The sequence below is a fragment of the Mya arenaria genome, chromosome 15, assembly GCF_026914265.1.
Source record: "Mya arenaria isolate MELC-2E11 chromosome 15, ASM2691426v1".
Classification (NCBI taxonomy): Eukaryota; Metazoa; Mollusca; class Bivalvia; order Myida; family Myidae; genus Mya; species Mya arenaria.
This window is the reverse complement of record NC_069136.1, coordinates 29,728,243-29,739,223: the sequence shown is the minus strand read 5'-3', so window position 1 is coordinate 29,739,223 and position 10,981 is coordinate 29,728,243. Positions and strand designations below refer to the sequence as shown.

Below are 10,981 nucleotides of genomic sequence, written 5' to 3'. Positions count from 1 at the left end.
ACTGCGGTTATGGGTTTATAATATTTTTTTTCTTTAGATGTGGTCAGACTCCGGAAACAATGAAGATTTAATCAGACTCATTGAAAATTGAAGTAAGGTTATCATCACATACTGGAGAAAACCCAAGAGAGTTATAATCACAGTAAAGTTGCAAAGTCGAAATCTAGAAGAATTAGAAACAGATTACTACGATTGTGAAGGAAGCTCTGATAGCTTATACTAAGTCACTCTCTTTGGCACAATGTTGCGCGAGAGTGTGGTCTTCTGTTTTGGGGAAAACCGGAGTACCTGGAGAAAACCCACTTGTCCGGCTTGGTGACCACTAACAAAACTTACATGTGCCCAAGCTGGGAATTGAACCTGGGTGGCCTTGGTGAGAAGCGAGTGCGCTAACCACTGCGCTAACCGGACAACAGATTGAGCTGACGATCCTAAAATTGTGAAAAAGGAACTGGATGCACAAACTGAATGTACTGTAAAATAAAAGGATGCAGACAACAATTGTGTAAGCCATGAAACTAATCATGGCAAGTTATCAGTACAACTGCCAAGTGAGAAACCAGGAGATACAGAAACAGTGCACTAAGTATGAAAGACAAAAAGACTTTTGGTGCTCAATTGTGCAAGAACAGAGCACTAAGACATATCTGGATGATTCTAGACAACATGTTCCTAAAAGGAAACAAAAGCGTTGACAGACAGAATGTTTCTTGTTTAGAAAATGTGCTTTTTGTAAAAATAAACATAACAATTTATTTAATTATAATTATTTTTCTTTTACATTTAGTAAACAACGGCCTTTGAACATATGAGTGATTTCCACAACGCATAAATGTGCAGGAAGGATCAAATACCAATTGAGTATCATGAATTTTACAAGAGTCCCCCAGCTAGTCAAAATATTCAGACGTGGATGAGAGAGAGGTCGACACAGACATAAATTGATTTTCATAAACTATTCATAAATACATTTATTGTCCGGTGAACATTTTATCGATATCATTCTTGTTGAAACTGTGACTATTTCTTTAAAGAAATATTATATTTAGCAACATAAACTTATTAGTTAGTCCGAGTCTCTCCTAGGTGCATTGTTATTGCTCTTAAATAAGAACATTTAGTTCCGATTTGTTTCCTGCTGAAAAAGAGCACATCTATTTGCTTCGTTTTGTTACAAAATTATACTTGCATAAAGAAAAAATGTATGTTGCCATATCGTTGTATAACCATTTACTCTTATATAGCCCAATAAATTACCTACACATGTGTTTGATGATAAAGCCAAAACAGAACATCCTCTAGTATAAAGAACAGCCTATTTAATTTCAACACCTTTTTTGAAAAAGTTTCAAAACAAAAATGTTGTATTCTGTTATACCTGGTCCTGGCTCTAACAACTGCACTATTTTTATTTCCGGGCAGCCAGAACTATTTTCCTCGATATATCTGACTTAGTCCGCTTCAATATATTTTTACTACACATGTAGATGTGAAAGCTTAACCAACTATCGGCACTAATGCGTGGTTATGTCTCAACATAAATGGACATATTATTTCCATTTTCAAATGCCAAAACAAAAGCTGCATATAATTTCCTTATATTAAGTGCAACTGATTATTGATATTGATGGTTTTTAACCCACACATTATGTAGAAAACCATTTGAAATTTCTTTAAAGTCATTCACAAGTGTCAATGTTAAAAGAACACATATTATCATGCAACTCTATGTATTTATATTACTACTGACATATTTCATTGCTAAAAAATAATGTAACTGTTAAACAAATTCAAGCAATTTGTTATAAAAGCAATCATCTAATAAAGTCCTTTCATCAAAGATCCTCGTCTAGATGATCAAGAATGTTCACAGCTGCCCTATGGGCCTCTTTCTCCGTTATAACATCAACCTCAACAGCTTGTTTATCAGTCAGAGTATATCCTAAGGAAAACTGAAGCACACACATCAACAAAAAAATGTTAACATATTTACTTGGTGTTGTCTTCAAGGCATATAACATATTGGGCTGAAAATTTGCCCCTGGAGTGGCATAAGTCATAAATTTCCGGGAGAAATACACACACAAGATCGGTGACAACAAGGTTGGATATAACATTGAGCACACTGTTTGGTAAACTCCTGATCGAACTTTAACACATGTTTCACAGTTGGGCACTGATAAAAGTGTTCGCCTTTGTACATCACTCATCATGACAGCTCCCACTGCTGGCAGAACCATCACAGGAGCAAAGCTAGCAATCCTGCCATGTGACGCTCCCAAACAGAACTTCCGTCTTAAGTATGCCATGATCAAGTATCCGGATGCACTTGCAGATATCAATGAAAATGAAAAGCCATACTTGTGAAACCACCTGAAAAAGTATTGAAAATATATCAATGTTGAAATCAATCTGCTTTCTTAGCGTGTGTAAGTAAAATATAAAAAGCAGTTTTATTCTATATAATCTTTATGTATTGGAGCAAAATAAAAATAGATAAAGTCTTCAAAATTAGACTTTGAAGAAAGGAGCCTTATCTGTCAAACTAATTTCCACTACTGTATATCGATGTATTATAATATGCAGAATGTACAGTTTCTTTTGTTTAGTTTTTTTCTTCAATCAGGAATTCTATTTCTATATTGCACCTGAAAATAACGGACTAACTACCCAATGGCAAAGTACCAAACACTCATTAGACTGGAAGTCAAATCCAAAAAAAGCAGAACCTACAAATTTGTGCAACAGTTATGGCATTTTTTTATACATTTTACACCTTCTTGTTTACCTTTTGAAATAATACCAATAAACTTAGTAATAAAGGGTAAACTAAGGCAACACTGATTAATTTAATGACAATTGTTTTTAATTTGGCTGGGATTGGCATTCCATTGTTTCTGTTACTTGAATGTATATATTAACAAATGTTTTTAAAATGACAATAAACACTGTTATCAAACAAAATTTGTTGGTAGGTATTTTGTATTGTTTTCTTGTACATGTATAATTTATGTCATATTACTTTTTCTTCTGAGAGCAAAGTGGATTTGAAAGGATTTTGTAGGTTCGGCATTTTTTTAGTTTTCAGACTTGGCAAAAATTTGGTACATTCTGAAAATTATGTTGTGTGCCAGAGTACAAAACCTGACATGCACATAAATAACAAACAAGAGGCACATCAGTGCCTGTGCTCCACTGGCCAAAAGGTTCAAGCAAAGACCACCTAACGAACATTTTCGTCAAGTTTCATAGAAATACAATCATCAATTTTTGAGGAGAAGTTATTTAAAAAAAAAAATTACTTTAATAGCTCTGGCTGCCATGATTTGGGCAATTTGAGTAAAGGAGCACCAAACAAACATTTCTGTCAAGTTTTATCGAAAAAAAGGTCATCGGTTTCGACGACAAGTCGTATAAAGTTTTTTTTATTTTTTAGCTCTGGCAGCCATGGTGTGCAGTGGACTGGAACCATTTAACAAATTTTGGTTAATGACCACCCAAGGAACATTTCTGTCAAGTTTCATCAAAATCTGATCATCGGTTAACATTTAATCTGAATAGATTATGAAGCAAATATCTAACCTGAACAAGAACTGACGAGATAGAATCGACTTGGTGTTTCACTTACACTTTTCGGCCATTTAAGTTACTAAAAATAGCTGTTTCATAAACTTTCAGAATGTCACTTAAACGAAAATTAATGTTCAGTCTATATATACTTTCCTATGTATAAATGTAAGGTTTTTAAATTGATCTTTTTGTGAGAACTTTATGCTTATATGTTTACTCATAAATTATTATTGTTTAAAAATTATTTAAAGATGCTATACGTGAAAAATTAAGACATTATTTTTTTTTCTATTAAAGGGAGGTAATTCAGTAGTAAAATGTAATCAAAGCTATTAAAGCATGGCATTTCTTTTCTAACCATGTTGATATTATTACAGTCTATTCAAGCAAGATGCCTTTTGTTTTTACATAGTACCCATAGGTTCTGAAAAACAAGGAGCACTATTCCCAACAGAAGGATGTCACTCCCTATCACTGCATGAGCATCATAATAAAGAAATGTTTACTCAAACTGCAAGCTGCTCAATTGAAATAGGTATTTACCTCAAGCATACAGTTTTATAATGTGGCAAAATAGTCGGACTACTAGATTGTCATTCGGACTAGTAAAATATGCCATTATGCTAGTCCAACTGGCTAGTAGGTTAAAATGTTTTTCGTTAAGACTGCGGACGAGAAGTCCTTAAAGGTTTTTCTATTTTTAACTCTCGCAGCCATGTTGTGCAGCGGACCGGAACCATTTGGGCAATTTTGGTTAAAGGGCATCCCGATGAACATTTATGTAAAGTTTCATCAAAATCTGATAATCGGTTTCTGAGAAGATGTAGTTTAACGTTTTTTTCTATTCTTAGCTCTGGTGCCCATGTTGTGCAGCAGACCAGAACTGTTTGGGCTATTTTGGTTAAGGACTACCCAAGTAACATTTCTGTCAAGTTTCATTGCAATACGATCATCGGTTTCTGAGGAGAAGTCGTTTAAAGGTTTTTCTATTTTTACCTCTGGGGGCCATCTTGTGCAGTGGACCGAAACCATTGAAGCAAATTTGATAAAGGACCATCCAAGGAACATTTCTGTTAAGTTTCATCAAAATCTGATCATCGGTTTCTGAGAAGATGTTCTTTAAAGGTTTTTCTATTTTTTTGCCCTGGCAGCCATGTTGTGCAGCGGACCGGAACCATTTGAGCAATTTTGGTTAAGGACCACCCAAGGAACAATTCTGTAAAGTTTCATCAAAATCTGCCTATCCGTTTCAGAGGAGATGTCGTTTACAGATTTTGCTATTTTTAGCTGTGGCGGCCATATTGTGCAATGGACCAGAACCATTTGAGCAATTTTAATAAAGGACCACCCAAGGAACATTACTGTCAAGTTTCATCAAAATCTGCCGAACCGTTTCAGAGGAGATGTCGTTTAAAGATTTTGCTATTTTTAGCTCTGGCGGCCATATTGTGCAATGGACCGGAACCATTTGAGCAATTTTGGTAAAGGACCACCAAAGGAACATTCCTGTGAAGTTTTGTCAAAATCCGCTTATCAGTTTCAGAGGAGATGTCGTTTAAAGTAAAAGTTTACGCACGCACGCACGCACGCACTCACGACGGACAATCTGTGACGACATAAGCTCCATGGCCTTCGGCCAGTGGAGCTAAAAACAAATCCCAAAAATACAATTTAACTTAAATTATCAAAGATAGTTTAATTTCGACAAATTTTTATGTAATAAATAAGTATTAAGAATGTTTAGGATTTTGAATATTGATGTAATATGTGTTGTTACTAAATTTTATTTCACTTTTTTTATTCTTCTGAAAAAGTTGAAAAATTGAAGGTTCTGCATTTTCAAACGGTGCCATCGATATGTATGTATAAATATATATTATACATATTGCAACATGTGACTATTTTTCACCAGTTGACTTCTATTGAAAATCATAAAAGTTCATACACATCTGATTGTGGTTCCCAAGATCTAATTCTGGCATCCTGATATTTCATTACTTCATCTCGAGTTAGCCTTATAGCTCCCTCAGGTCTCTCCCCCTTGCTGGCGCGCACCACTCTTCCCCGCCCAAATCCTTCAACAAAGTTCCCTGTTGGTACAGGTATTGCATCCTCATCACCCATCTCAACCATAGTCTGTAAAATAATAAAAAAATAAGTATTTGGGGCTGTTTATCTATGGTTTAGGCTCGGTGACTGAACTCTCAAGTGAAACTGTTGTGTTTTAGTATTCAATTGGTCTCCATAGTCCTCAAACTATTTTATTTTATATTTAAGCCATAACACAAAAATCGCCATTTTGTCCAAATACCAATAAGACTGTCACAGACTGTAAATGATGTAAGCGGCGCACTCAGCAGTCAGTCTATGCAGTTTATCAAGCCGATCACATTTGATATCCTGCTTTGAATTAGGGCACGGCTAGGTTAATTAATTTTTGAACTTTATGGCTTTTGCGGATTAAAAGGGGTCGATAGGACCACCACCAACTAGGCAAAATAAGATATTGTAGAGTTTTCAAATTGGGTCTGGCTACAGAAATCTCAAAGTCTGTAGCCCCATTGGCTTCCAGGGTAAAAAGGTAAATTTTGCACCCTGGATTCGGGGTTGAAGGGTCCGGACTGATTGAGTTTTTAAACTTTCAGAAGCCCTGAAATGACACATACTGTGTAGTTGAAGTATTCTACATAAAGGTAAGCTTTGAACAACAAGGATGACCTTTGGTGAGCAATAACAGGCATTTTAGTTTAAATTGACCATCAACCCAAACAATTGATATTGTCACTTTTTTCAATTCATGATCATTACATTTTAACTTTATAAAAAATATATATGGTACACAGGGCTTCAAAAACTTTGGAATCAGTCCGGGCACTCGTCGAGGTGTCTTAATAAACACAGTTACACACACACCCCAAAACATTCCAGTATTTTATCCCAACAAGGATCTTAAACAATTTTCCCGAAAAATGTGTGCTAGTTGTCATAAATCAACATTGTGAAATGAGCAAATACAGTAAAGAGTATGAGTAAACTTTACATAACTATCAGATTTTAACAAAATGTATTTATAATGAACTTGTAACCTACGGGGTGAGGCCAATTTTTATCCAGGGACATAATTTGAATAAACATGGTAGATAACCAATGGACAATGTTACACACCAAATATTTAAGCATATTACTAAGCTTCATAGTAATTGCCAAAAAAGGTTTTGTAATTTTTCCTTTAGGTTGCCATGGCAACCACAGTTCTGCATGGAATTCATTTCTTTGAAAAATTTCGAAAAAGCACCAATCAATGATCATTCCTATGAAGTTTCATCAAAATTGTCCAAGTGGTTTAGGAGAAGAAGATGATTATAACCAATTGAACCAATTGTTGACACTTTTCCTTTAGGTTGCCATGGCAACCAGAGTTCTGCATGGAATTCATTTCTTTGAACAATTTTGATAAAGCACCAATCAATGATCATTCCTATGAAGTTTCATCAAAATTGTCCAAGTGGTTTAGGAGAAGAAGATGATTATAACCAATTGTTGACTTTTTTCCTTTAGGTTGCCATGGCAACCAGAGTTCTGCATGGAATTCATTTCTTTGATTAATTTTGAAAATGCACCAAACAGGATCATTCCTATGAAGTTTCATCAAAATTGTCCAAGTGGTTTAGGAGAAGAAGATGATTATAACCAATTGTTGGCGCTTTTCCTTTAGGTTGCCATGGCAACCAGAGTTCTGCATGGAATTCATTTCTTTGAACAATTTTGAAAAAGCACCAATAAAGGATCATTCCTATGAAGTTTCATCAAAATTGTCCAAGTGGTTTAGGAGAAGAAGATAATTATAACCAATTGTTGACATTTTCCTTTAGGTTGCCATGGCAACCAGAGTTCTGCATGGAATTCATTTCTTTAAACAATTTTGAAAAAGCACCAACCAAGGATCATTCCTATGAAGTTGCATCAAAATTGGCCAAGCAGTTTAGGAGAAGAAGATGATTATAACCAATTGTTGAAGCCGAATGACGGACAATGAAAGACGGACGCTGGATATGTACCGATCACAATAGCTCCCCTTGAGCACTTTGTGCTCAGGTGAGCTAAAAAGACCCATCTGGATTAAAAAGCCGACAATTGATGTTCTTGTGTATAATACACAGAAATATGGCAGGAATATCCGGTGTCATCCAGCAGAGAGATCCAGTCCAGGGTGTCTGTTAAACTTTATTACCCCCTCATAAAATTGTTTACAAAAAGAAAGCCGATAAATGTTTTTCCGGTATGAATAAAAAGATCTAGATCATCGAAAGGTTTGCACAAATGTGTTTACCTGACCTATTTTATGGCCGGAACCATGCTGGACATCTATCAGCTTCACAGAAAATCTACTCATCATTTTCTCAGCTACTAATTGTTTCTATTGTTTGTAAACAAAATATTACCTAAATAAATAAATATAATCTCTATTGATTTTAATGGTAAACTGAAATGACGTAATATATTTAATGATTTACGCATCAATGAATTTTGGGGATTTTCCATACAGTACTCGGCTCATGGTCTTATTACGTCACAATGGGATATCACACCTGCGATTGGGAGTATAAATACCTTCTAATTTTAGCAGACAATATTTTCAAGGGAAAATCAATACACCTAAGGTTAAACTTTACTTTTATAAACATCCGGGATATTGTTTACAAAAAGAAAGGTGCAAAATTGAAATATTGGAATGACCCTATTGAAATATGCGGGCGATGCATTTACATCCAGTAATGGATACGGTCGGCCAGATGCATATACATCTGCTAATGAGCTATGTCGGCCTATCTCGTATACATGCGCTAAAGGGTTAAAGAGCTACCCAAAGGCCTGACTTTCTTTTTTAGCACATTGATTTAAGCGGTGACTTTGAACAATGCCACCGCGGTTTGAACAAAGGTTATCTGACGTCACTCAGTAGAAATGTTGCCTTTTAAGCTAAAAACAAAACCGGAAAAATGAAACTTTATCAACAAATATTTTAGCTGATATGTAATAATGTTTGTTACGACAGAAATCAAATATACACAACAAACAATTAGAATGAATTACCAGTAAAAATGTGATTGGCATCAGATCGCTGATAGCACATTATCTGAATCTCTCTAGTCTAGTTTTCTTCAGGTTTCAGTGTTTATCAAATGCCATATCTGGAGAAGCAAAGAAACAAATCTTCTCCGTAAAATAGGCTATATAAAGGCCCAAAATCGATGAAGCACCAGCATATATAATATCTATTTCCAAATGTTTCTATTTTCGTAATTTTTTCTAAAGGATGATCTCAATTTCTATCAAGAAAACATGACCAGAATCATGTCCGATGACTAATAAAATATGATCAATGTTCGAAATTGGCGGTAGTCCGATAGCCCGAGGCTACCGAAATTCAGCTTTGGCTACCAAATTTCCGCAAATACTAGCCCGACTGGGCGACTGCTTTTTTTTAAAAATGATTTTATTCTATATAATATAATAACCGGGGGGTCATTATTCCATATCAAAAATGACCAGGGTCATTATTTTATGGGGTCAGTTTACAACGTTACACCGGCAAAACATCATGATCAAATGGTAGTCCAAATAATTGTACGTTGACTGATTTTTTTAGATTTTTGATATGGCAAATCCTTCACGTACAAATTGTTTAGTATCAAAAGTGGGTAGTTGTTCCGATCAGGATTCTGGGTGAAAGCATATAGCGTCTATAAAATATCATAAAAACAAGAAATATTACCAGATAATGTTATTTTACATTAGTTCCGTACACAAAAAAAAAATATCCAACTTATAATTATGAGTTTGACGGCTTTTCTTCATTTCATTCTGTCAAAACATAACGATATATACATGAAGGGCACCTGCAAGGCTTCAGGGCACAGTTTTAAAGCGCTCAGAACATTTCGGTCATGGCCGAGTTGTTACGATTGTGCAACGAGGTCTATCACGAAGCTTTGTCGGAGGAAGCCGAGTTATTACGATTGTAGTTATTATGATTGTATCGAGTTGTTCCCCTTCGCATAATTGTTTTCTGTGTCAGTCAACTTTCGTTTTATTGGAGAGGTAAACAACTTGTTTTAATGCATTAAATGCTTGTTTAGTGCAAAATAACATTTCACTTACATGGTAAAATATGAATATAAATCTTTATGATCAATTTCAACCATAAAATACTTCACTTAAAACAATTTCAATATTTTTAAAACACCCCCGTTTTTTGCACATTCCCGTTTAGACGTTAGGGATTGGAAGAATCCCGTATAAGTAATAACACGTCTATTATTTTAGACTAGATCAAATGGTGGGTGGAGAATGCTGTACTTGTACTTTTAGGGTGCATGTTAGGTCGTAATTCCGTTCATACACATCATAAAATAAGGAACATTGCAGTAATAAAAGAAAGTGTTAAAAATGCCATATAAATAAAACAACTTTAACCCATGTTTTATACCTATAAATTAAAAGAAACACATAAGATGTGAGTTCGGTCAAATTTCATCAACAACTGCCGACGCTTGCATGTCAATGAGGGGGATTCTATTTCCCGGTCTCTCACCGTATTATCCGGTCTCATCCGATCTCCTAATTCGCAGTCCCTATGTATTGAAACTACTTATGGCTTCAGGCAATGGATAGTGTTGCCGTTGTTTGGTAAACAAAATTGACTTTTTTTTTGCTTTTAATAGGAGTAAAAAATGAAATGTATCATTTTCGAATTTATTCGATATAATATTTATTTAGCCTTTTTAAAGACTGGCTATTTTTAAAACTATTTTTGGCGAAATAAGCAAAAAAACATTTATTTATTATTAATTGTTTACATTGTTTAAATATTTACACTTTATACGTAATGAAATTAGAACTCTATAATTTCATCATTTGTATCAAGAAAATAAGACTTGGTGAAAATAAGTTTTTAGCGGAAATAAGATATTATGGAATACGTATACGATAAGTGGCGAAAATAAAAAAAAAAACTTTTGCATAAATATAGGACAACATATAAAAATGGTGAAGCGCTTAATGGTTCGAAATTAAATTGCTTTTAGTATTATTCATATTCTGTAGTTTATTCACCTATTTCTAATTATGCTACTAAATCTTACTATTTTTGATCTGCACAATATTATAGTCACAAATGTACGTTTCATGTGTTTCACATTTAGTTTTGTTATATTTTTATTTAGAAAAATAGCGAATAAAATTAACTAAGAATAATAAAAATATACCTACTCTGCCCTTCGCGTTGTTTTGATATAAACATGTGTTATTAAGCACACACTATAGGTTGAAGATATATATAATGGCAATACTTTGAAGAGTACTTGTCTTCTGTTTTTTTTCGACAAATACTTTATTATCTAATTATCAC

The 10,981-nt window shown here is 34.4% G+C and overlaps 1 protein-coding gene across 2 annotated transcripts; it reads right to left on the bottom strand.

Moving 5' to 3' along the window:
* Positions 1–797: 797 nt before the first annotated feature.
* Positions 798–10,119, bottom strand: LOC128220334 (uncharacterized). 2 transcript variants are annotated; one of them, XM_052928697.1, is made up of 3 exons: positions 10,061–10,119; positions 5,516–5,706; positions 798–2,373 (listed from the first exon to the last, which is right to left on the bottom strand). In XM_052928697.1, exons 2-3 carry the CDS (start codon positions 5,701–5,703, stop codon positions 1,836–1,838), a joined length of 726 nt encoding a protein of 241 aa, XP_052784657.1. In that variant the 5' UTR covers positions 5,704–5,706; positions 10,061–10,119; the 3' UTR covers positions 798–1,835. The 2 variants fall into 2 exon arrangements, with proteins under 2 accessions (XP_052784657.1, XP_052784656.1); XM_052928696.1 differs by lacking the exon at positions 10,061–10,119 and adding an exon at positions 8,665–8,759.
* Between the last annotated feature and the right edge of the window lie 862 nt (positions 10,120–10,981).